General features: G+C 38.9%; 2 protein-coding genes across 2 annotated transcripts in view; one reads left to right on the plus strand and one right to left on the minus strand.

The window, feature by feature from the left end:
* The first annotated feature begins 2,544 nt into the window (after positions 1-2,544).
* Positions 2,545-17,890, plus strand: FRRS1 (ferric chelate reductase 1). Its single transcript, XM_058029798.1, has 16 exons — positions 2,545-2,619; positions 6,142-6,337; positions 6,561-6,697; positions 7,059-7,153; positions 7,837-7,987; positions 8,808-8,987; positions 9,799-9,897; positions 10,419-10,566; positions 10,967-11,083; positions 11,858-11,973; positions 12,234-12,320; positions 13,235-13,332; positions 13,488-13,546; positions 14,158-14,301; positions 15,390-15,451; positions 15,557-17,890. The coding sequence occupies exons 1-16, from the start codon at positions 2,545-2,547 to the stop codon at positions 15,647-15,649; spliced, it is 1,857 nt and encodes a 618-aa protein (XP_057885781.1). The 3' UTR covers positions 15,650-17,890.
* Positions 17,891-19,818: 1,928 nt separating this feature from the next.
* PALMD (palmdelphin) overlaps positions 19,819-26,495 on the minus strand; it is a 44,989-nt gene continuing 38,312 nt past the window's right edge. Inside the window, exons 8-9 of the mRNA XM_058030132.1 lie at positions 25,174-26,271; positions 19,819-21,430 (exon numbers count right to left, since the gene is read on the minus strand). Of these exons, the coding sequence (XP_057886115.1) occupies positions 21,387-21,430; positions 25,174-26,271 (1,142 nt within the window). The 3' untranslated portion in view covers positions 19,819-21,386. The remainder of the gene's footprint in view (positions 21,431-25,173; positions 26,272-26,495) is intronic.

The following is a 26,495-nucleotide window of genomic DNA, read 5'->3' on the forward strand; positions in this document are numbered from 1 at the left end:
ATGAAACTTGAGCAGGGTCTGACCTAAAATGCCACAGTTTTGCTGAATAGTTAGCTTAATACCTAAGAGGAAAGTTGATTAGAAGGACTCACATGGTAATATGGGTTCTTTTCAATGGCTTATTGTTTTCCATATAGCTTTGGGCTTAAAAAATAGGATAGCTATCAGTATAAACCCTGGACTGCACAATAGTTAATTTCCAAAATTATATATATTTACTTAATTGCTTTCTTGGTTCTTAAGCAAGAGAAATTCCTCTTTATGTACTTGGAATGAAGTCTCCTCTACAAGATTCCTGTTGCTTTCAAAATTATAAGCTTTCACTTATTTCCTTAAGTGCCTATAATAAACCATGCAAAAAGCCTCATCAGCTTCTTTTCATGTTAGATGTTGTTCCATTCGTTTGCCATTGACGTCTCATCCTCTGACACAGGTCAGTAGTAGGTTACACAGCTTTATCTCCTCAGGCTTGCAGGAAGGCTCAAACCCACCCCCAGCCCTCTATGTCTCCATCTCATTTGGTTAAGGTAGAACATCTGCTCTGAAATAAATACAGAATTGTTATGAACACTAACAGTTGCAGTACACTTTACAAAAAAGATGCAGTTGTGGAATTTTTGTAGTTCATATACACTAATGCATTCTGTTTATATATAAACAGAATGACACTTAACAAATTAGCAAGCAGTACCCTTTCATAGAAACATTTTCATTAAGGCTGCAGAACTATTGATTTTACTATTTTTAAAGGAGACTGGTGTGTTTGAAAAGAGCCCTTCCAGACAGATTGATGATTGCCATGCAGTAGTGTGGGGACTTGTACCCAGTAGTTACAGAGTCGGTTTTTCTTCTCCCTGGTTCTCTTGGTGTTATCTTGGTTTTCTTGCTTTGCAGCTCTTTAGCAGTAACTAAAGAGTAGCTATGCAATGATAAGCAAAACAGTATTCCCTCCCTTACCCTCTTTACTATTCACATAAAAATGATTTTTTCTTCTTAAACTCTGATTACCATTTCCAACAGAATTGTAGCTTGCATTTTTATCCCTTCTCATGAGTCTTAGTGAGGAAATTACTTCCATATATACTCATATATGCTATAATGTTTCAGACATATATACCCCATTCTGTCAATGAGCCAAGACCCTAAAATAATATCTTAAAATATTTGTATATTAATTCCACTATACTCTGTGAAAGTTATGAACCTAAATATTGTCAGGAATACAGGTCCCTCTGGTCACCAGTTTCCTTACTCTAAATATATTTATGTTATTATTTGTCTTACTAATAATATACCTGTATTAGTTAAAAACACACAGGCACATAATAAAGCATGTATGGACTTAGGCCTGTAATTCTATCAAACTCTTTCATATATGGGAACTTTATGAATGTAGTTTGAAACAGAATTATTTTTTCCCCCAGCTAGGGGGAAATAGACATATTTCACTTTCACTTCAAGCTATTGCTTATGCATTATGTTTCTTCAGTTACTGAACACTGAGTGAGATCTCAGCTTCACAGTAACTCCCATGAGCAAGATAATACAAGTTACAGTCAAAAAATTTTTCTGATTAGGCAAAGTAATCCCTTACTGGTTTTCATGTTAAATATAATTTTTAATATGTTACCACAGGATATGTTACCACAGGGTACCTCTAAAGCTTAATGCTGCTTTTATAGAAACTGAGAAAAGAGTGAACACTAACAGAGCATTTCCTAGCATGTCATATTTTAATAGATAGTTATTATTTTTTTAGAAAATATTACCAAACTAATAGTACTAGGATCTCTAAAACTGCTCTGAACTACTAGTAAGCAACTGAATCACTATAGCTCTCCAGTAAAGGTGTTTTTTAACACAAACACAATATTTCTATGATGTGAGAGGGCAAAATTACTGTTGGATTTCTAAGTAATTGTCTTTTTGGGTCACTTTGTGAGCATTTGAGAACTTTGGTTCAGACACTAAGTCAGAGAAGCCTATGTAAGCAATTGCAGTTACAGCCAGCATAGCCCCAGTTACAGCCAGAATTTATTTGCTTACTTGATAAGAAAGGCCTGACTTAGCAAGCCTGTAGATGTGACCACCTTTCGTTCCACGGATAGCACAGCTAATGAGCTCTGTAAGCTTTGACAAGGGCGATCTCTCAGTAAAACTCTAGCTGTTAACCCAGGAGGGCCATCCAGACCGCCGGCGTTGGGAAGCTGGAAAGAAATGAGACGATGCCCGAACACCTTCCCGGCTGTGGGGGCGGCACCGGGGGCCCTCAGCGCCTGGGGCGGGCTCACGGAGCGTTGGCGGCCCCGCCCCGAGCCCCGCCCGGCCAGGCCGAGCCCTCCGCGCCCCGGGCGCCGGCAGAAAAGCGCCGCGGCCGCGGGGAGGCTGGAGCTGAGGGAGCGGCTGCCGGGCTCGGCTGCGCTTCCCCCTCGCCCTTTTCCGCTGCAGCTGTGCCGGGGGGGAGAGCGCGGCTCCCTGGGGCAAGGGCGTGCGGGGAGAGGAGCTGCTGTAGCCTTTGTAGTCGTGCTTTGGTTAGTTACACTGATGCCAGTGAGTGCTCGAAGTGGGTACTGCGAGCTTTTTGGAAAGGGTATTTGCTTAATAGAACATCTGCAGCAGGTATGACGCAAAGTAAAATCTGGTGGCGTTTTTAGGGCACTGTGTAGATGCTGCCTTATGTGCAAGATTTCTGAATTGCTTTAGAGAACTCCTAAACTTGTGTGCCTTAATGAGTCAAGTTAAGCTATGGCTTGTTTTATCTGAAAGCCATGCCACCCACGTTCCTCGTTTATCCTTTTTGCTTCTTGTTGTGAGAATATTAGAAAATTTTGTTTCTTTTTAACGTGCATAGGATCCGGCTCTATGGTAACTGTGACAGTAAATGTGCTCGTGCTACAGTTGAAATTACTTGTTGGGATAACAAACTACAGCTTTTTAGATGAGTCTCTCTTTAAGCTCTTCATATAGATAAAAGTTTGCAAGGTTGGGGCCATGAAGATTCTATGCAGAGTAGCTGCCCAAGTAAAATCATTAAAGCAAACAAATGAACAGGGCAAAATCTTTGACTCCTGTTCATTCTTGGTGAGATATATGGAAAAAAGAGAAGATTACAATTTTTAAAAAATTGTTTATTCTTGTTCTAAAAAAAAGTGCCTCTTTGATAGGGAGTAAATATGTAATGAGCTTTAAAATCATTCTGCAGATTTATGTCAGCCAATACTTGGAGGGAGAAGGTATCAAAAGTTGGTTGTAGGTTCCCCCTGCCTGCCTGCCCTTAACTGCACCAGAAGATAATTAAGTAATTACTTAGTATGAAACTCTTTGAGGTCTGGGGGAGTGTCTGAGAAGGCAAAGGAAGCTGCAGGGTCGGTGTCTCATTATGGCTTCATGCATTTCAGCTCAGCTGGGGGGAAGCTGTATAAAATATGCACCTGAAGTAAAGATTCTCTTACAAACCTTACTTTTTTTTTTGGTGTGTACTGTTTCTTTTTTCAGACAAGTTTCCTGGATATGGTAAATATTAATACAGTTAGATGCAAACCAAATAGAAGATATTAGAAAGTCATATAAATTGTTTTACTACAAGTTGAGAGCTAATGGCAGTTTTACTCAGGCTTTGTCACTGCAACAGAAGGACTAGCTGTACGGTAAGTACCTACACTCAAACTGTTACAAAAAATAATTTTGAAACATCTATGCCCTTGAAATTCTCTTTCCTAGAAAGAACACAATGCTGAGGTATGTATTTTTTGTGTGCCTGGGGAGGTTTGTGTGTTTATATTTTAAAAGTAGTGAATTATTATTAGTATGTTTTCTGTCCTTGCTCAATCCAGCTGTCTTGATATGACCACCTTTAACTAAGCAGAAGAGGACATCTCAAGCTCTTTTTATGAGTTGAGAGGAAGGGTGACTCTTGGACAGCAACACTGTCTTCTTTCCCTTTGTAGGGGTCTATTTCTAAAGGAATGTGTCATAAACCCCTTATATTAACATAGCTTATTCCCCTGCAGGTGCTTCTTTCCTTTTTTTGTTCGCCCTCTTGTCTGATGGTGCTCAGGAGAAATTTCTGTCACTGGTAGTTTTGTACCTTTGAGTTGGCAGTGTGTTTGCCTTGTCTGTTGTCTCATCTTTTCCTCCTCTCTGAAGTTAGTTTTAGATTTCACACTAGGCAGCTAATGAAGTTAAACAGCTGAAAGAAGATAAGTTCTATAAAGAGATCCTGAGTTGGAGTGTGAGCATTGTGCTTATGAACTATGAGGCTACTGGGGCTACCTGCAGGTACTGTAGAGTTGTTTTCAGCACAGGAAGAAGTAACTTACTGCTCTCCCTTTATCCAAATCTTTTTCAGATTTTGGGGTTTTTCTTTGAATTCTATTAATCTCTACTTAATCTTTTTCTTCTGGCAGCTTTTGAGTCAGTTGAATCTGACAAGGATGTGTCTTGTTTCCTTTACATTCCTACCACATCCTCTGCTACTTAAAGCAGAATACTGCCCTACTCTTTTTGTGTCTCTGTGATATGCAGCCTTATCTCTTCTTGTTTTGAAATTTTCTCTGGTACATGTAATTGACCTAATTTAGCTTTCTGTGGGCATCTTTAATTTATGTATAAAAAATCAATTAGAAGGAAATACTTGAACTAGAAGTTAAAGATATGGTCATAATGTTATCTTGAATATTTGGGAGGAATGGAGTGTTGAGAGAGACTAGGGTTTTCTAGTTCTTGAAACCTAACTGTTCAACACACTGTCACCTTTGATTTTCTTCTCTTTAGTGGTGTAAAGTTGCTGAGGAGTACAAATATATCATTGCCTTGAAAATTGTGGATTTCCATGTATGAGAACTTTGGAAGAGTTCATGTTGATGAATCCTGTTGTGTAAGATAATGATGTGCCTTGTCTTCATTTGGCTGCTTTTTATGTGTCAAGAGTTTAGTCTGAAATGGCTCTGTGTGTTTCTTATCTTCATGTCCATCCGTGCTGTCAGGGAACTTCATAACCTGATACATCATATCACTTGTTGCAAAATGGGCATGGCCCTTCCAGAAGGCAGGCCTACTTGCCTGGTCTGTGTTCCACCAGAGCTGATAACTCACTTCCTCTGCCTAAGGACTGAAAGAAAGTTTCTCTCTGTTCTCCTGGCCTTTTGGATGTGGAAATGCTTTCTTTTGTTGGCTGAGGTGTTCTCTAAACTACAGTACAGCTGTAAGCCCTGTATGCTACTGGAGCAGCAAAACAATTCCCACAGCTTTTATGAAAAGAGTATTGTGGTGGGGCAAAACATTGCATGATGAAAGCTGAGGTTAAGGGTTCATATAACTGTTTGAGGATCTGGAGTCCTTCTATCCCTTGTCTTTCATGGATGCTGTTCCCTTGACAAGAGCATGACAAGCCAAATCCATTGTTTGACTAATTGTCCAGAGGTCCAATATCCAAAAGGAAGAGTTCAAAGAAGAAATCATGGGCTTGTCTGCAGCAAACATACATATTTCTTTATCTAAATCTTCATACCAAATTCTAACTCTTGCATGTATAAATTTTATTTCTGGCATTTGGCAACTTTAGTTTCCCTGCAGAAAGAAGAACTTGTTACTGGGGAATTATTTGTCATCTGTGAGGAAATAGACACGGGTTGTGGAAACAAAGGCAGTCTGTAATGATGCAAAATTTGAAGCTATGATTAATAAAAATGAGTTTGATACTAGCTGTATAGTTGCTCAATACTGTTGACCTTTATATATCTGTGAAGCATGTTGTAAGATCCATCTGTCCTTTGCAGATGTTTAAGGAACTGGAATTTTTTTTTTTATAGGGAGAGAGCAGGAGAGAGATTGGCAAAAGACTCTTTTTTTTTTTTAAAAAGTGCTGTCAAAATGCATGGAGGGAAATAATCCCTCCAGCAGATGGAGGGATCCATCAACAGCCTGTAGATGGCCTGAAATATGGTATCTGAACATTCTAGCAATGTCTGGCAGTTATCAGAAGCAGAAGTTATTCAGAAGCTGGGTGTGGTGTCTTCTCATGAATACTTTTTTTGAATATGGTTTTGTATTCTACCATTCAATTGATTCCTAAAGAGGACTGGTGACCTGTAATGTAAATATTTATTGTGTTTAATTGCCTGTAAATTTTATTTTGTACAGATGGAGCTGCCTGGTTTTGCTGTTGCTGTTTGGATGTTTGGTTGCCTCTATGGATCTGTGGTTGGCTATCCAAATGGAAAAGTAAGAGAAGCCTGTACTAGCATGGTACCCTGTCATGGTGGCTCTCCTCAGCTGTCACCCGAGCACACCATTACAGCGAATGGGACTGAATTTAAACCAGGGGACAGCATAGAAGGTACTGTGTCAGTTACAGCTGAAGAGTTTAATTTATTGTTTCTTTGTATTATAGTATGTCTTTTCTCAGTTTTCTGTACTGGATTTATCTAAGCAGTTGAGTCTTGTTTAGGTAATCCATTGACCATCATTCAGTACTTGTAAAATTAGTGTCTGGTAGTCATTGTAGAAATACTTCCTTCTTCCTCTGGAAGTAAACTTCCTTATTCTTCTTCTTGCTTTAGTTCATCTGTCTGGACCAGATTTTGAAGGATTTTTCCTACAAGCCCGGGATGCAGAGCACCTGGATAGGCCTGCAGTTGGATCTTTTGTGCTAGCTGACCGGAGACATTCTCAGCTGCTGACATGTGGTCGTACCAAGGTAGAGTCCAGTGCTTCACAATTATTTAGTGGGCACTGAGGGGCTTGTTCTGTCTCTTCATCCTCTTCTTAAAACGTGGAGCATTTCCTTACTAAGAAAATCTCACTATTTCTGTATGAAATGCTGCAGGGACCTCTAGCTCATTGCTGGAGTCTTGTGGATTGAAAGTCCTTTCTTTTAGTCTTGAAGTTTGTTAGCATGAGTAAGTTGCTGTTCTACACCTCACCTGAGCTGATCATGACTGGGGTAGTGCAGTGTAACTGCAGTGTCTTGTGTAGGATTTAGCTGCAGCCTCTGCTGACTGTGTTAAGTAACAAAATGTTTATGCCCTGTGTAATTCTTGATATATGTGTGTTTTCAGAATTCAGCTGTCAGTCACACAAGTAAAGCAAAAAAGAAAGACATAAAAGTTTATTGGATTGCTCCTGAAGATGCTCCAAAGCACATACAGTTTCTGTAAGTAAAAAAAGTATGGGTTTATATTAATTAAATATATTAAAATGCAGACAAGTTAAACCTGTACCATTGTCTGGCAAATATTGTCCAGCAACTGAAAAGTCCGTGGGTCGAATGACCTGAAAAGTCAACACCCCTTACTTGCTGCAGAGTCTCTGTTAATGCAGATACTTTTTTAGGAGGAGTTGAAGGTGATTTTTTTCCTGTTTTTTTTCCTTTCCTTTTTTTTTCCCCCTTTTTCTCTCCTAGGGAGAGTATAAGGGGATTTGAAGATTGATTTCTTTAATCTTTAGCTACCTTCTCACTTCTCATGCCTGCAATATACACTTAAGAATCTTTCTCGTTGCTATACCTAACTAAATGATATGTATACCCTTCTGTTACACTATTAGGTTTTTCTGAACTACAGGATAGAAGCAATGCAACTCTTCTCTGAAGTTCTAATCTATGCCATAGGCATGAAAGTTTCTTATATTCCAAGATTGGTATTATGTTTTAAAATTCTTTTTCTAAGATTTAAGGTACTTTCCTACTTCAATCCCTAAAATGGTAGAGATCTCCATAGAGATGAGATTTTTACAAATAATTTCTGAGAACTATAAGTTATTTTCCTTTCTTTTTTAAAGTAACAGCCGACTATAAATATATGCTGTAATTACTCTCTGTGTGTTGTGTTTTTTAAGAGCCACAGTTGTGAAGAAATACAGGATTTTCTGGGTGAAAATTCCAGGTCCCATTGTTTCTCAGCCTGATGTGCTGTCCCCAACACCACCTTTGCACGCAACATCAGAGGCTATGTCAACTTCACAGCCAGTTTCCTACATATCAAAGCCAGTAAGTAATGCTAAAGCTAAATCAAGCAATCTTTAATGCTTGTGATGAATGGAATTTAATGAGATGACATTGATACAGCCTAGTAACAGAAAAGGAGAGATGGTGGATGAGTAACTTTGATATCTAAGGCTAAGAACATGACAGCTACCTTTAGCTGAGTTGCCTGAACTTTGCAGGGTTAAATGTTCTCATGCTGCACACAGGTGAGAAGATTGACAGAAAGTTTAGAAATCAATGATCAGAAAGTATTATGCATACTTCTCATGAGAGATGGGAAAAGACTTAATCTGCTCTTAACTAATAACTTCCTATTTAGCAACTGCAGGCTCAGAAGCTTTCCTTTCTGAGTTCATCTGTGTTACTGACTTTTGTTGCTGAGTCTTGAATGGATTGAGCAAGCATTGATATTTGATCCAGGATAACTGTGGCTTACAATCAGTGTATTTTCTCAATGTGTATTAGTAGAGTTTCTACTTTAAAAAGCAAGCATAAAAAGCAAGCATATTTTCTTTCTCATCTTACAGCTGATACTACCTCTCTAAATATTAGACCAGAGGAAGTTATTTTTTTCCTGAAGTTCTTGCCGGCTTTTCAAAGTTATTATATTGTAATGTCTTTAAAGTGAAAATTCAACTCAAATTTATCTTGGAATTCACCATCATTTTACTTAGTCCTAGGGTAATTGCAGACATGGATTAGGAGATTGGTGTGTAGACACAGATGATGTTGTTCCTTGTATTCTTTTTTCTACCATGGGTAAAAAGGGGGAAGAGAATGGAAAGTCATTGCTTACAAGTTGTTTTTTTGCTTAATTGTTTAGTTTAGTGCATCAGCTTGTGGAATTACGAAGTTCTGCGTTAGGAACCCTACAAACTGTGATCCTGGGAGTGCTTCATGTTTTTTTCTATCCTTCCAACAAGAGGGGAGTTCAGTTTTTATTGAAATGAGTGGTCCAAGTGAAGGGTATTTAGCATTTGCGCTTTCCCAGGACCAGTGGATGGTGAGTGTTTTATTTTCCATAGTTGCTCTTGTGATGTTTGTCAAGTTTGAATGGAAATGCATATGGAAAATGGAAATACTGTCAGATGTCACACAAAGTGTGACTCTCCCAGAGTGCTAAAACACAGGTTGTTTCTTGTATGTGACTATTCACTTTTAGCTCAGGACTGAATAACTGTCTGAAATTCCTGGTTAAATCAATCTCTACCTATCCAAAAATCTTACCTCTCTGAAACAGAGTTGTTCAGAAAACCATTTGCATTTGATCCTTGAATTTTACTCCTATACAAAATCTTAAAAATGTTGAAAGATACTTTTTTCTGACTTACGTTAAATTGAAGGGATGATAATGTTGACAAATGCATAATACATAAGCTGCTTGTTGCACAAAGGAGATGCTGTTTACATTTATCTCCCTAGTGCAGGAACACTTGGTTCTTAACTATCCTTTTTTTCCTGCGCAGCTGTAAAAAAAAAAAAAAAATCTTGTAACTGAAGTGGATTTTTAAATAGCTCCAACATCCATCTCTGTCTTGTCTAGTCAATTTGATAAATTTAAAAAAAAGAAACTTCTGATAATATGGTTGTTATTCTGGGAGGGGAGTGTGAATCATAATGCGTGTTTCTATGTGTCATCTCTTTGACTTAGTGTGGATCCTCAGTAATAATGTGCTTAGAAAATGGGGAATAACAGCTTGATAACTACAGAAATCTGTCAGGTCTTGCTTCCTATATTAAATCAAACACCTTTTGAGGACTGCCAGCGGTGTTTTTTTATTGGGCTATGGATATCTTTCTTTTTGACTCTGCAGGGTGGTGATGATGCCTATCTGTGTGTTAATGTGGATCACCACGTTCACGTGAGCACTGCCCATCTGAAGGAGCGAAGTCATCCTCTCTTGGATTCAGAGGTGTGTTTTAAAACAGCTCAGACACTTTCACAGGTGTAGCTTTGGAGTAAGGTATGCTGCTGCTTTGTGCTTTTGTTTTGCATAGCAGGTGTAAATACTGAGGTGGATCCATAATTCTCTAAGATGATATTGTTTGGGCTCTTACTTCCTAATAAGTGTTAACTTTTGAAGTCTAAATTTAATTTGTAAAGCTAGTCATATGGTGGGAGCTTAGTCTTTGTAGAAACTTTGTCCCTATTAAAGTCTGTCCCTTTGCTAGAACTGCAGCTGCAACTGGTATGTCCTGAGTTAAGCACTGTTGTAGGCTGTAAAAATTGGTGATAAGTTCAAACCCTAAGTTGCTGTGTTGACTTACTGACATACCTCTTGTGTGCCAATTCAGAAAGGATCCCCTTTCCCTATATAATTTACATTTTTTCTTTATATATCAGTGACACACTTGTCTTTTGTAGGGTTACTTTTAAGCCAATTGCTCAGCTAATCTGAAAACACTGGGTGTTTAAGGATCTCCTGTTTTACAGAATGCCCTTGAAGATGTGTCCTGGAGGCTTGCAGATGGTCTTCTTCAATGTTCTTTCAGAAGGGGGATTCGTCTCCCTGCTTATAAAGGGCGATTTAATCTGGATACCAGTTACTACATCTTTCTGGCAGATGGGGAAGCTAGTGAAGGTAAGCTTGACTTATATATGGTTGCTTTTCTTTTACCAGCTCCAAATGAGTTAGTAACTCTTCTGTAAGATATGGCTTAAATGAGAATTGGTGTCTGAACTAAGGTTTCCAAGCTTGAGGCCTTTAATTCAATCACCTTTCCTGCTTCTCTGGATCATGGGTTTCCTTGTGGAAGTTATTGCAAATTTACTCATATGTTGCATTTTGTGTAGCTGGGTGAGTTGTGTTTTGCACATTAAGTGTGCTGGATGGCTTTGATGTTAGATTCTTACCATATTGTGTGTTAGCTTGTATGATTATGTGCAGTGGTCACAACAGGGCTTGAATTCATGGATGAGGAATGGGCACACCAGTGCAGTGGCTTCATTAGCAAGAAATAAATCACTTTGTCACTGCCCAGGTGGACTCATATACAAACATCGCCGTCAGCCCCTGGTCACCAATGGACTGTACAACGTCACGGGCCTGCCTCAGGATATCGGAGGTTCCCGTGCCCCGCGGCTCATCAAGGCTCACGGTAAGCTGCAGTTTCTAGTTTTGTCTCCCAGTTCTAGAGCTGCTAAGACTGGGGGGTTATTTTGCAGGGTTAGTCCCTCATGTGTTTCTGGCACTTGCATTGTGTGTTCCGTTGGCTTGCAAGATCTCATACTCTGGCAGAGAGCGGTTCCTGATTTTTCGTTTCAAGAAGTGTCGGAAGATCCTTTTTGCCCAGGAAAATGAACCCACCATTGCCTTTTCCCTTAAATTTAAAACTGAGACTTTATACCTTTATCTCTATTTCAAGTAGTTGCATTTTTGGTTTAGCTCTATTTGAAATGAGAAACCACTCACCTGGCAGTCTAGGGCCACTGAAGTTAATGGGAATTTTTTTCTCCCACACTACTGGACTTCAGTACAGGTCCATGATTGAACTGCCACTCATTCTTTGTCACACAGATTGTAGCACTGTCATCTTTCATCCTCTGATGTCTGAGTTGGTGATAGAATGGTTTCTCTCATCAGTGTGTACAAAATGTATTAGCATGTGGGAAATGTGCCGTAGCCAGAGCTGCAGTGTTGTGTTGTGTGGGAAAAGTATGATTTTCTTTTGCATGGATGTTTCTGTTCTCTAGCAAGCTAAAGGCTATAAAGCTGTAACCTGAACCAGGTGATAAGTTTTTAATTATTGGTAAATTCTAAACATGTGCATATGTACTAAACAATTACATAGACTTGGAAGTTGTATTTGTGTGCACTGAAGTTACCTATCATTTACCTTGTTGGGTTGGTTGTTTGTTTTTTCTATTTTCAGGAGCGCTAATGTTTGTTGCTTGGATTACTACAGTTAGTATTGGTGTTATTGTTGCACGATTCTTCAAACCTGTCTGGTCTCACTCATTGCTATTTGGAAAGGAGTTGTGGTTTCAGGTGGGCAAAATCTCCACCTATCTCCAGCTGTATTTTCTAGCACTATTGTAAGCAGAATTATAAACCTACTAGATGCAAGAAATAGACTAAAGCTGGTATAATCTTATGAAGTAGAACAATTAAAAATCAAAAGTTCACCTACTTTACTAGTAAATGTTAAGTCTAACGTGGGGATTAAGGATATCTTTTAACTGTAGGTCTCCTTAATGTCTTTTAATCATGTATAAATTGTGGATTTTCTAAAAACTTAACTTTTCTAGGTGCATCGTATGCTTATGTTGACCACAGTCATGCTTACAAGCATTTCTTTTGTGTTGCCTTTTGTATACCGAGGAGGCTGGAGCCAAGTAAGTGTGTACATTTTGTCTTGTTTATTAACTGAAAGGTAAAGGTGGGACTAAAAGAATGAGGAAGTCCACTGCCAGTATTAGGACTATTTCTAACCAATTTTCTGTAAAAGCCATTCTTAAGTAGGCTGATTACAAATTCTGGCAGCCCAGAAGAGGAATTTTGTCTCCTTTAAACTACAGCTGAAAAATTTTGGTGTTTTCCTTCTTCCCTCTTTCTCCTAAATAACTTTGCTCATAGTTTCTTTACGTACTATTTTGGTCTTCCTTAAAGAATATGATCTTGGGGCAGTAAGGATGTGATGGCTGACATTAGCATGGTAAACCTGCTGGGAATGAGGGTTTTTGTGAACTTGGATGTAACAGTGAATTATAAGCTTAGTCTGGAGCAGTAGCTAGATAAAGATTCTATACCTGTTGCTGTCACCTGTATTCTGTTTGATGCAAGGTTACATCAGAAGCTGGAAAGTCTAGAGTATCTGAATTCAAGGTGGAAGAATAAGGTGATAGGTGTGAGCTGGGGTAAATGAATAAAACATTTTTGGGTGAAAGAGAAGACCCATGCTGGGATGAGTTATAAAATAGGTCTATGAGTTATAAAATAGGACATAGGATTGAGGCTGGAGAGCATGGACTGTGGTTTCTACAGTCATGTTAGTCTGCTCTTCAGCTGGTAGAATTTCTCCATGTAGCAGAAATGTGAGACAAGCCCTGAGTGGACATACCAGTGTGTCTCCTGCCAAGGCAAATGATCTCCATCTGGCTGTAGGGCAGCTTATTGTGTCCTGCTGCATCTGCCAGGGCTGCTCCATTGTAACTTACTAATACAAGAACAAATGCAATTTGGAACTTTCTGGTGTCTTTTCTCTCTGTTTATATAGATCTGATATTTAATAAAAATGTCCTCTGTTTAGCAAGCAGGTTTTCATCCTTATCTTGGCTGTGCAGTGATGGCTTTGACAATCTTTCAACCACTTATGGCAGGTTTCAGACCATCTCGTCATGCACCAAGGTACAGCTGACTCATTAAATGACAGCCACAGGAATTAAATGTGACTGTTTCTTTAAATGGAAAGCTTTTACAGTTTGAAAGTAAAAGATGTTATTTGATTTCCGACCCCTTCCCCCAATGGTGTAATCAATAAAATGTGTTTCATTGTTTTGTAGGAGGCAGCTGTTTAACTGGTTTCACTGGAGTACTGGTACAACAGCTAGAATATTAGCTGGTGAGTAGAAGTAACTCCCATTAAACTGATTTAAAGAAGCTTTTCCGTTTGCTGGGCAGTTGTTCATTTGAAACATCTATGTATATCCAGTCCAGACATGTCTGAAGGTCCTTTTTCTTGGCCATCTTTTTGGTGAGTTTTAAGGGGCCATTAGATACAACTAAGAGAAAAAGTGACTTTAAACCCAAAGGAATTACTGACAAATCTGAAATTCCTCTGTAATGAGGACCTGTCCTTATCTTCATAATTTCTTTTTGTCTTGGAAGATGTGAGAATAGTGTTCTTACAGTAGCATAGTTCAATGTTATTGAATGTGAGGCAGGAATTTACAGATCCAGAAGCTGGGTTTAATTCTAGTAATAGAGGCAAGCTTCCACAGCAACCTTAAGCACTTAAGCTTTTTTGGTGACTACCAAAAAAGCCCCAGACAGCCTCCTATCCCCCCACAAAAAGCCCACAACAACCTTCAGCTGTGTGAACTCCTTTAACATTGTTCCCCAAGCAGTTTTAGGTAACTCATGGGAAATCTATTGAAAAAGCATTGATAGAAAACACAATAACAATGTTGTGCCAGTGTGCTTTTAAAATTCTGTCTTGTTTTTACTGACTAGTTGTGACCATGTTCTTGGGAATGGACCTGCCAGCGCTTGACCTGCCGGACCCATGGGACACCTATGCCATGATTGGCTTTGTAGCTTGGCATGTTGGTACTGATGTTCTTCTGGAAATACACAGCTACTGTCTCGTTCATAAAGGTACACACCAGCAAACTCCTGCTGTCTCCTTGCTTGCTGAGAATGAAACCAGTGTAGATGGAATTTCAGGAGGTGTTCTTTGGCCTCTAACTTAGAAGCTGAAAGGGAGTAGCTCTTTAGTAGTGTCGTATCTTCTGTAGACAAATGAATATGGAAGAAAACCAGTTTTTTAAGACAAGTGTTCTAGAAGAGTGGGTTTCATGCCATTTTAAATAATAGCTTCTCATTTCTCAAACCACAGTTCATAGGGGGCTAAAGTGTGCAGACTGAAATATGTAAATATTTTGAGACTCTTATTACTTTTTGCCCTAATTTTGATCCCAGGTGGGTATATTAAGTCCAGATTAATTGATGCAGATTTAATCTTCATTTAAATGTTGAAAAATAGCTGTTATTGCAGGAACAAGTTGAATACTTGCCATATTCATTGAATGGGGAAGGAATATGAAATCCTGACTCCAATATGTCTAGGGAAGAGATGGGTAGTAATTAATTAGAAATTGTTATATTCACTGGATGGTGTCACAGAGAGGAGGTGACTGCTCATGTGAATGACCTGGGTCTCTAAGGCTGAGATGAGACAGCTGCAGAACTGAAGAAGTTTCATTAAGAGTCTGTTTAAGGTGTCATGTGGGGACAGAGTGATTAGAAAAGATGTGAATTTAAATTTAACTGCAGTAATTACTTCCTAGAAGTAGGGAAATTAACCTGTAATGTTTGGTCAATGAGTGTTCTCATGTTGGCTAATGAAAATATTTCTTATGAAATCCAGTTACCTTAAAATACAAAAGGAAGAGATGTTAGCTTAAAACTCAGTGTTTTGATTATCCAGTCTAGCAAAAGACGAAATGTTTTTTTGACTTCATTGTTCAGAATTTGTTTTGTATGTCAGCACCAGTATAATTTTTAATTTGTACTGTGAGTGTGATAGCAACAGGCCCTGAAATGTCAAATGAAACTCCCAAGTCCTTTTCAGATTTGATGCTGTGTAAGACTTAGTCACAGCATCTATGCTTCTGCAGTATAAAAATGAAACCCCCCTTCCTCTTAAGGGCAGACTTGACTTCTGTTTTTCTTCCCATGAACAGTTGAAGTGATAGAGGATGACAGAGTACAGATACTGCAGTCACTCACATCTGCAGAAGCAGAGGTGAGTCACAATTTGCTAACTAACTACTGTGAAATGGGATGGTTCTTTGTTTAAACCAATAAAAAGACTGACTGTCCCATGACTTTTCTTCCCCTTTTCTTGCAGGGTCGTCTGTTTAAACAGATTGTGTTAACCATCTATGTCTGTGGAAATATAGTATTCCTTGTTGCCTTCCTGATAGCAATCAACCAAGTATGAAATAAGTATTTGAGAATTTTGTGACAAAATACTGTGCAATTGAAAAATCTGCAACTTTTTACTACAACTTTTTTCTCAACATGGTCCTGAAGATCTAATTGAAGAACAGCATGTGTATGTCATTCTCAGTGTTAGGGAGATCTGGAATTCAAATCTAGAGAGAAATCCTGCAGTCCTACAAAAGCTGTCTTTTGATGGGACTTTTAATGGGAACCTTTGCCTGAGTAAGGAATGAAATCTCTATTTTTTTAAACACACTAGTTAACTTGACTGAAGCTTGTAGGTGAAAAGAAGACTGAGAAGATGTGCCAAAAATGTTATTTGGGTAGTCATTTCCCTAAACTTTTTGTGAATATTCTTGGGGGGACTGGTAAGATATGACTTGTGATCTGGATTAAACTCTCCCCTTTACTGTGTTCTAATATGGGATATGGCAGCTTCTTGCTCCTGACAGTTTTGTGCATAAAGAAACTCCCAACCAAACCTCAAAACTTAGTGAAAGATTGTCACAAATGCAGGTTGATGAATGAACTAAATAGATAAAAGTAAAATGCAAAAAGCACTGTCTACTCTAAGAGAACTTCAGTACTTAGTAAAACCACCATTTGCCTTGCTCAAAATACTGCTCTGTCTTCTAAATCATAAAGAGAAAACATGTTTGCAATATAAATGGATTAAAACCTATAGTGATTTATCTAAAACTCAAACCAGGAAGAACCTAGCTCTGTTTATGGATTTCTGTTTTACTGTCTTTGGTTGCTTGAGGCTTCTGTATTACTTAACTGTGTGAATGAGATGGATTTATGCCAACTGATGCTCTAATGGAAGTGAAAATACTTTCTCTGGAATGTTGCAGTTGTATTTGTGCTATTGAGAAAAACATAAATTGGGAGCTAGGTTGACTTCAGGAAAAGCAGCTTCTGTTAATGTTAAGTGAGTCCTTTGAGCTGGCATATCTAGAAGACAGCTATAATAATTCTATAGCAACTCTATCCTGAAAGAATATTGGAGGGCAATTTTTTAGTCAATGAAAGGTTTCTCCAAATATATGAACTACGTACTGAGACTAAAAAGGTTGTATATTGTTTCACATTTTTGGTTCATGGTTTGCCTTAGTATGGAAGGATGCTCTTGAAATGACATTTTGGAAATGAAACCTTAACATGCTTTGCAGTTGTATTTTGTGACTCTGAATAGCTTGCTCCCACACATCTTCATTTTTCTTATTGAAAAATATAGATTTTTAGTTGTAGCAATTCAAGATATGTTTTTCATCGAGGCATACTAAGCTAGCTGGGAGTTAAGATGTTGGGAGGATTGGATAAAAGAGTGAGTAGTGAGGCCTGACTTGGTATAGACTTTCACAGCAACATCTCTGCAAGTGTAGAGATGAGCCAGCTCTAAAATACTTGTAGGTGTGGGTCAGGTGACCAAAGCTGTCTGGTTCTGTCTCTTCCTCCATCTTCCCAAGTCCATAGTGCAGCCTGTGGCATGGACAGGTAATACTCAGGAAGCTGCATGTTTGTTTGTAGTCAGTGGTCTTTTTGGCTGCTCAGATATCTGATTTAGCCATAAGGGCATTTATGGAGCTGGCATTAGTCCCTTTGTCAGCAGCAGCTGACTGTCAGCGAGTCCAGGTTGAATCATCTCCCTTAGGAAAGTCATGTGCAGCCTGGGAAAGGGGGACTACAAAGAAATGAGTCACAACCCAAGCTGAAGGACAAGGACCATGGGGCCAACTGCATGAGTGTGAGGACTTTTTAGAGAACCCTAATCTCAAAAAGCCTGGGAATCTCAGGCTCATCTACTGCTAAAGTTTTGTGGGACTCTTTCATCTACTGTGAATTTATAGAAGAAAAATCACTCAACCTAGGCATGATTGTCAGCTTTTTAAGTTAAGGTTAATGCCAGATTTTTTCTATAATAGCTGTACTGAGGGTTGTTTCATTTACATGTGACAATGAACATGGGTTTTAAAACATGAATGTAAATATCTCAATAAAAGTTCTTGTCCCTTTTAGTAATGTGAAAATGCTGTCAAAAGGGAACTAGAAGAGTCTTGCCTAGGAGGAACATGGATTGTTGGTTTTTTGTAGATGTTGTTTTATAAATTGCAGCTATGTAAATCCTTCCTGGAGAAACTATTATTGAAATTGAATGTTAAAATATTTTCACTTTTTAAAGCAGTTTCTTTTCCTCAAGAAGAAAAAGTTTCCTTGTTCCACATCTAATACAACTTTTAAATTGACAAAATTGTCAGCTGTTCTGGATAAACTTTTTCTTTCTCACTGCTTGTGGTATTGTCTACTTTCTTATGGGAACCCTTATGCACAATATTGTAACTTAATTGATTGAAAGACTTCCTTATTTTACACACTGCCACTGCTGCCCTTTTCCTGCATAACTAGTAAGAAGTCATATGTCATTGTATTCCAATATCTTCCAAATATTTTTTGGTACTCCTTTGAAAAAGATCTGCAGAAGGGTTTGGTATTGGCAGGAAAATAGATGACAGGTTGAAATTTGTGAATAGTCTCACAAGTAGTTTACTCTCTTGACTATTAGGTGCAGCCTCCAAATACTCATCATCTGCTCTTGGCTTAGCTACAAATCATGTTCTTTGCCTGTGCTGTGAACAAAAATTACTTGCTGCAAATGTAATGGAGTTCACAGCTACTTTGTGTTGCTTCAAGTACTTTTTAGTTAGTTGACATTTCAGGCTGCAGCACGAAGCAGGGAAGGTGTCTTTAATTTCTCCTTCTTACACTGAGTGCTACACTGCGTTCTGTTTTGTCAGAAATCCCAAGATGGGGAGACGTCCAGTTCCATGTAATAATGGCCGTGTGTTTCCTTTACCCAGGGAGGGCAGAGGAGAGCTTGCCTGCTTTGTGCTCCATCCGTGCCTAACACTGCGTGGCGCCCTTGTTCAAATAACAGCGCTTCTGCTTTGCTTCCTTGCTGTAAACTGTCCGTGAGAGGTTGACGTGGAAAGGTTTTCTAAAATAGGAAGTATTCCTAGATGAACTAATTGGAAAAATTTTCAAAAACCCAGTCTTTAAATTCAAACTATCTCATACAGATAGACATTCTGGAATGGGTGTTGGGTGGCTATCTATTATTAAGCTTTTGTTTGAGCAAATATGGATGGTTTTCTTTTGTCATGTGGGTATATTCTTGTCCAGACAACAGAAGATGAACAGCAGTTGCCAAGGAAAAACTGCAGTATTCTGCATTTCTATGCAGAAGTTAATACCTCAGTGGTTTTGGTACAGGCTGAAGTAGGAAGAGTCCAAGTGAATGGAAGGGTGATTAACAGGGATGATGTCCTAGTAGGTCTGAGAAAATCTTTGCTCACATGAATCTGATTCTGACTTCTTTAGGGGGTTTGTGTGAAGGAGGAAACTGTTGCACATACCTGAGTAAGTGGTACAGCAGAACTGGCAGAGGACAAATTCCTCAGAACATGCTTGGATCCACCTGGTTTAGTTCCTACCTGGCCTAGTTCAACCACTGTCTAGCTTCTGCTGGTCTTCCTTGTGCTGTGCAAAAGTGACTTCACATAATGTAAACCACAAAGCTGCATCACTCTGAACCAGCTGTTTATGACAATCATCCCACACAAAGGATACTTCACATAAGGACTGCAGCTTCAGCTTTGCTTCTGAGAGACTTTTGTCTCATGGGGCCTTAGAAATCACTTGGCTTTAATGATGAATTAGAGTTTCGCATGGCATCTCTACTGACATTTGAAAAGATAACTTGCCACCTTGTATTTCTGTTCTTGTTGATACAGGATGTAGGAGAGCTCTGGGGCTGTAGCAATCAGGTGATAAACATTCCTAGTTTCCAGAAGCACAAACCTTTCTAGTCTTTCCTTTGAGGTACTTTGACCAGTATTGTGATGATAGTTGCTCCCTTTTCCATATTATTTAAGTTTAATAGTACAGGTTGTTGGGGGAGCAGAGGATGTGTGTCCATAGCTATCTGCTTCTGTTACAAAAATTGTTTGTGACTACTTCCTATCACTCACCTGCTCTCATTTTTTTGGTGTATCCTTAGGAGTTGAGGCTGAAGCCTTCGCTTGCACAACCAGCAAATGACAGAAGAAGTGTAAGGAAAAAAACCACTATAAAACAGCAAAAAACAAGAGGATAGACATAGAGGAAGTGTACTATAATAAAATTTATTTATTCTTATTTACTATTCCACTCTCCAGGTAACCATTTCTGACAAGTCTTAAAATTTGAGATTATTACCCACATTAGACTGGGAGCCACTGAATGTTTAGAGACTACAAATCAGTCAATTACTACCATCGTGCCTCAGTATGAGGTAGTAACCTTAGTTTCCTGCTTTGAAAAGAATACCAGCAAAAAATTAGTGGTTTTGGTTTTTTTAACTGGTGCATAATTAGAGTCAGCTATACCAGAATAAGACAAAATGAGCTTTATCTGTTTAGTGTTACAAATTGAGGCTAAGACCTAGTGAATTAAAGCTGTTGTACTGATTTGAGTATAATGGTGTAGTGTGCTATGAAGCACTTCTCCCCAAGAACTATGTACTGGAAAATCTGACTTAGATGTGATTTCTCCTTAGGTGTGATTGAACCTGTTTTTAGGGCCCTTGCATCCTCTACCATGTGAAAAGAATTAACCTGTTTTTTGGTGGGAGCCTTGAAACTTGCTGGAGAACTGTGCCCAGCAGTGGCTGCACCTGTAACAGATCTTTGTATTCAGCTGCAGAACAAGCAACTGGCAACTCAGCATTTCTGGTGGGAGGCTTGCCTGGTTTTAGCTCCCCAGCCCACTGAAACCTAAACAGTGTGGCCGTTGGAGTCTTTTTCTGTTGATGGGAGTTTGTTTGTTTGTTTGGGTTGTTTTTTGTTTGGTTGGGTTTTTTTGATGGACAGCACTGCCTGTCTGGCAAGCCGTTTCTTGGAAAAGCAAGGAGCTTTCTCAGCAGGCTGGGAGGTGAAACCATGCTCGGGAGGTCAGGCTGTTCATATTATGCACAGGATTGGTCTGTGAGGTCGTGGGTGGGCAGCATGTTTGTGGGATGGTGAAGAGAGCAGCCTGTGGGGATGGCTACAACTGTCGTATGTAACATTGACGGGTGAATGGACTGTGGACATTTAGAAGGATACTAAATATTTCAGTATGCTGGCTTAATTATTTTTTGGTTGTTCTGCTATCACTTAAAAAGGAATGCTTTATATTTCATCCAAGGTAGTATAATAGGAAAGCATGTTTTATATTTACATGTCTTCCTGCTCCTCTCTCACATTTTGCTTTTTATTAACCAATGCTTTTACAAAAAGAATGCTGGAACAGAATTTTCAGTCAAAATCAGATAGATTGGCACACTTTAATGTGAAACAATGTCCCATGAAGTTCCATGGAGATAGGTGTTTATCTGCCCTGTGTATACAGCAACAGCATATTTCTGATTGTCAGAACAGGTATGCACATGTCTTCATACTTGTATATACACTGCATTTATGGCCTTAGGTAACTTCCCACTACTTTTAACAAAATCCAGGATGTGATATGTGTGTGCATGTGGCAGTTGGTCAAATCTGAAAGTCTGTTAAAGTCCATTGCATTATGCGGAGGGCAAAATAGCCCATGAAACAGAGTAGCAAAACAAGCATTATGATCCAGAAAAAGTGTGTGGAAGAAAGTCTTCTTAGCTTTATCTGCTTTGAGTGGTAATTTCTACTTCCATTTCATTACAGCTGTTAAAGGACTTTTTTCCCCAGCTTTGCCATTCTCATCCTCAGAGCTGCAAAAATAAACAAAGCCATTGCATTTTAAGTCTTTCTTTCTGATTCTGAAGCAAAATCTCCTTGTTTAGAAAAATTAAGAATACACATACCTCCAGTGGTTAATCCAGCAGAATAAGCATTGTTTTAGTGTTATAGAAAGAAATCAGTAGAAGGTGTTAGTTCTGGTAATTTTGCAATAAAGTGAGTATATTTAGAAATCACTCTATAATTGCTATTTAAAAATTAGCACAGTTACCTTCTGTTTTGTCTCTGTTAACTTCACTAACACAGAGTTAGTTTTGCCCTTGACTGGATGCTGACAGATTAAAAGGACACATGAATAATTAAACAAACTCTTTGTTTAAACTAAACTCCTCAGTGGGAGCTGTAACTATTTGGAAACCTTTTCCTTTTTGATGATGCTTAGAGAAAACTTTCCTTTCTTCCCGGTGTTGTGAGTCAGAGTGGGAGTTAGTCATGTTCCTGATTTCATCTGATGCAGTAACAGCACCTGTATAAACATCAATATGGCTATTGTCTGTTACTGGGTATAATGGGGGTAAGTTTGAAAGGGACAGCAAAAGGCCAATGATTTAATGTTAAGGTTATTTTTGGAACAGCAATATAATGCTGTTGTTTGATATGTAAAAACCTCCCCCCAGAACATTGTTGAATAATCTCCATTACTCTGACCTGCTAGTTTGAAGAGTTACCAAAAATAGTGTCTCATTCCTGCACCCTGCTGAGACACGAGGGGTCAAAGCAGCTGTTTACTTGATTTACACGTGTCAGCAAGTGTCCAGCTCATGTTATGTTTTGAATGCTGAAGTTGATGCAAATCATAGAAGCATCTGAGTGTAACTTTATATCATAGAGCCACTGATGTTAACCTTAGATCTTACAAAAGACACTGTGTACTTTTTACAGGCTGAGGAATTCTGAAGGATTCAGGATCTGGTCATAGTTTGAGAACAGTCAGTTTGATGCCTCACTTCTAGCTCATAGTCTGTTTTTGTCTTGTTCTATACATTACAGGAACAGATGGTGTGCATGAATCTTCATTAAAAAGGATTTTCATATTTCACTTTCTTCCACACAAATGGAGCTGTCTCCATTGTGTTTTTTGAAGGCTGCAAAGCTTCCAGTGGTAGGAAAAAAAAAAAAGCTCATCTAGACTAGCTAGCTGCCAAAAGCCTTGGACCTTCGTGTCCCATGAGAGCCTGTTCCACACTGTCAGTATGTTTTGCTGCTTATTCAGCTTTAGTTTTGCATTTCCTTATTCATTTCACTATGTCTAGCCTTTGTTCCCTCCCAAGGACTTTTCATTTCCCTAATGAGTATTGCATCTTCAAAACATTTGCACTTGAATTAATTTCCCTGAAATTTGAAGAAGAAAATAACCCTAATAATGCAAATACAGGTATACCAATTATAGAGTTGTCATCCTTTTCTCTGTATCTCTGCCCTCTGGTTTTCTGAGGGCACATACTTTGAGATATTGGTCAAGAAGGGAGCTTGTGGGAGAAGGAAAATTGCTGCTATGTGGAAAGGTATGTCCTACATCTTTGTAAGATTGTGGGCATGAAAGGCTCCTAATTTAATCTGATCTGTCTCTATATAGATTGGCACATGGAACAATGCCTCTGCCTCCTTGTCCTTGGCCATTGCTAACTGATTCAGGAACTTGTTCTGAAGGTTCATCTCTTTCCTAAAGAAAAATTGTTACATAAGAGGCCATCATGCTGGTCTGTCCTATGCTTCTTTGTTTTCCATTGTCTTTCAGAGTCCCCAGTGCTTGTTTAATGTTTAAAAGCTGCAAGTGCTTCTCAAAACTTTAGTTTCCAAGAGGATTTGTTTTTTGTTTTACTATTTGTTGTTTTAGTTTAATGATGAGCTACCAAAAATAATTGACTCCACTCTTTTCTCTAGTGGTGTTTAGGGTGAACCTGCTAGGGTGGGCATCAATGACTGCTTTGAAAACAATAGCTTTCTCTAAGAAACAGCTCTGTATAATTACATTGTTCTAGATTGAGAGGCTTTCCTGGTTTTGTTTCTCTTTTAGAAGTCTCAGTAGGATTACAGGGCTGCTTGGGAAAGATTGAGTCACTTCCTGGCTTTTTCCAGTGATCAAAAATGTCCCAGGGAGTGGCAATAAATAAGTGGAGGGCTAAAGAAGAGTATGGCTTAGCTCCAAATTCTACTAGGCATGAAGATACTCACTTGGAGGCAGTGCTGACTGGGGGAATTTTTGAGGCAATTGCCAAACTGCTTTTAATTTAGCTGGGATCCATTTTTCCCAATTGGCCACTTTCTTATTGGTGGGATAGTTATAAGTGACCCTTCTCTGGTATCCTATACTTATGTGATGTGGGAATTAAGGGACCTTACCCAAAACATAATGGGCTGGAGCAGATTCTGGAGTGCTTTATTTTACCTGTACTAACTACTTCTGCTTCCAGTTGCTGATATAAAAACTCCTGGCAGCAGCTCTTGGTGCTGGAGAACACAGGGAAGTACAGAGATGGCAGGATGGGGGTTTGAGGAAAGCAAAGGTAATGGAAAAGTGTAGTGGCCTTATTGATCAGGAAGGATGGGCAGCATTGCTGGAATGTTTCTGGCTTTTGTGTACATGACTCCACGATGTTGATTCTCTTAAAAGCTGAGAGCCTTGCTTGCTGAACAGTGCTTCCCAATCACTGCCTACTGATGCAAAAATACTTGATAGGTCTTACATGATCCAAAGATCATCCTCTTTCCTGGCTTTACATGTAGTGTAAAAAACTCCTGGGCTGTCAATTCAGCTTTAGCCAGAGTCAAATTTACATTTTTGCTGCACATTCTCTGGAGGAGAGAATGTGGCATCAGGACCCCTGATCTTCCTGTAATTCAACCAGAGTGTTCTTTGCTTCAAGTGGAATGTGACTAGTCTGCAATCTGCTGCTCTGTAAGTATACCTAAATGGAGTCTAATTGTATGTGTTAAAGTGCAACATAATCATAAAGAAGAGTTTTCTATGTTTCTGGAAGATTCTGCTATTGCTTGCAGACTTTTATAATAAAACTTTATAGTAAGAAATAGATATATTTATGTATTTATAGAATATAAAAGTCATTAAAAAATAACTCTGTGGACTACTGAACTAACAGTGTGTAGTGATGAAAACTGTTTCATTATCTTTCAGAAGCTATAAAAATGTCTAACTTGGGTTAATGGAAAAATGTTAGAACTTGCATAAACACTATCAAGACAATGTTGGCAATGTTGATTCCTTAAAAATACAAAGTAAAGCTGATTATTAAGCAGTCTTTCTTATTTAAGGAGTAAGTTAGATGGTCTAGGAAGTAGTTGGAATGCAAACAGGCAGAGAAAACATGCCAGTGAGGGAAGAGGAATTGTCAAGTAGCAATGCTATTAGTTACCTGCAAGAAATGGAAACTAATTCTGCTAATTTTGGTAGCATTAATGGAACTTGAAAGAGAACCACTTTTAATCTTTCAAGGTTATAGGAATGGCATTTCTGTAATAGTTTATTTTCCAAATTTTGATATGGTAACTAGTGCATTGCTGAAGACAAAATAATTCAACAGATCCAAAATGTAGATTGGTATTTGTTAACAAAGAAGAGCAAAAAAAATATTAATAGCATATTAGTCTGAAACAATCCAAAAATATACAAAGTGATACAGTTGCCAGCAGATAAGAGCAATATCAATTTGCTACATGAGTGAGCAGCAGTGACATGATTTTCCTTTTCTGTTACCTGTTAGTGAGGGATCTTCTGTACCATCTCCAGACATTTGGCTGTGAAGATGAGTGTGGTGTGTTGGTGAGCTTAAGTGTTCCTCTTGTTCTTGCAGGGAGATGGAATTTTTGTGGGGTACCTTGTTCAGGCTTGCACCCAGACTGCTCATAGGGTTTGTCTGTTGGGCTTCTGTGGTTTTCCTGTTTGGTGGCTGATAAACTTGACTGTAATGGCCTATGGGGTGATAGGCTGGTTTCTCAGATTTGCTGTCGTCTTCATCATCGTCATCAATGATAACGAGTTCTGCACGGATGACCCCATCGTACGGGGACAGCTTCTGGTTTGCTTCTGCGTCGTCATCGTCAACGCGCTGGTAACCCATGAACACCATCGTCACCGGCTCCGACTCATCCACGTAACAAGGGACAGCCTGCACAATGTTGTACCGAACATCTTCCTCATCCTGAGGTGCAGGGCATGCTGCGTTAGCATGACAGGGATTTAAAAACCTTGTCTCACTATGTTTTTCCCTTGTATCCTGGTAAGGTTTCGATTCCTCATGTGCAGCATTTCTTTCTTCATTATGAATCATCCTGTTGTCAGGATTAGTGTGCACTTTCTTTTCTGTATGAGAAATTACTGGAGAGGGAGACTTTGGTTGTATTACCTTTGGAAGATCAAGGCCATTCTCTTTATTTTGCTGCATAAAGGGCTCTGTTTTGGAGGAGAACGCTGTCTGATGATTGCTAAATCCATTTGTCTCTCTTTTGTCAGTGCCTTCTAATTTTGGTCCTGGGATTAATTTGTCTTTCTGAGGAGTTACTGGCCTGCAGAATTTGTTTGCAAAGACAGGTTCATGGTACTCTGTGGGAGACTGAGAATTTTTTTCAGTTGCCTGCCGTAGCAGGTCTTCCACTTCAACAGGAGCAAGTTCATCCATCCCATTTTGTGTTGTGGTCCCATTTGATGACACTGCATAGACTGACTTCCTGCCATCATCATAGACTTTAATTCCTGTCTCTTTAAACTCTTTTGAGGGAAGAGGTATTGTTGATAACACTGTGTTTTCTCCTGTCTTCATGTCTTTTTCAACCTTTATTTCCATGGCAAACAATGCTGTTGAAAGAAACAAGTACTTAAACTGGTAATGCAGTAGCTGCAAGAAATGTAGGACTTCTGACAGTGATAGAGAACAACTGTCAGAATGAATTATTAAATATGTGAAGTTATCACATACACAACCCATATATTAGATTCTCATTTTGGATATCCCCTTTTATCCTGTGGAAAAAAGTATTTTCATTCTGTGAGGAAGAATCAGCTGTTGAGAAAGTTTTAAT

Source organism: Melospiza georgiana, chromosome 9 (assembly GCF_028018845.1).
Source record: "Melospiza georgiana isolate bMelGeo1 chromosome 9, bMelGeo1.pri, whole genome shotgun sequence".
Classification (NCBI taxonomy): Eukaryota; Metazoa; Chordata; class Aves; order Passeriformes; family Passerellidae; genus Melospiza; species Melospiza georgiana.

Coding starts and splice junctions, on each gene's coding strand:
- FRRS1 (XM_058029798.1), top strand. CDS start 2,545: ATGCCAGTGAGTGCTCGAAGTGGGTACTGCGAGCTTTTTGGAAAGGGT. Junction 2,620..6,141: donor TAATAGAACATCTGCAGCAG/GTATGACGCAAA, acceptor TATTTTGTACAG/ATGGAGCTGCCTGGTTTTGC. Junction 12,321..13,234: donor ACCGAGGAGGCTGGAGCCAA/GTAAGTGTGTAC, acceptor TCCTCTGTTTAG/CAAGCAGGTTTTCATCCTTA.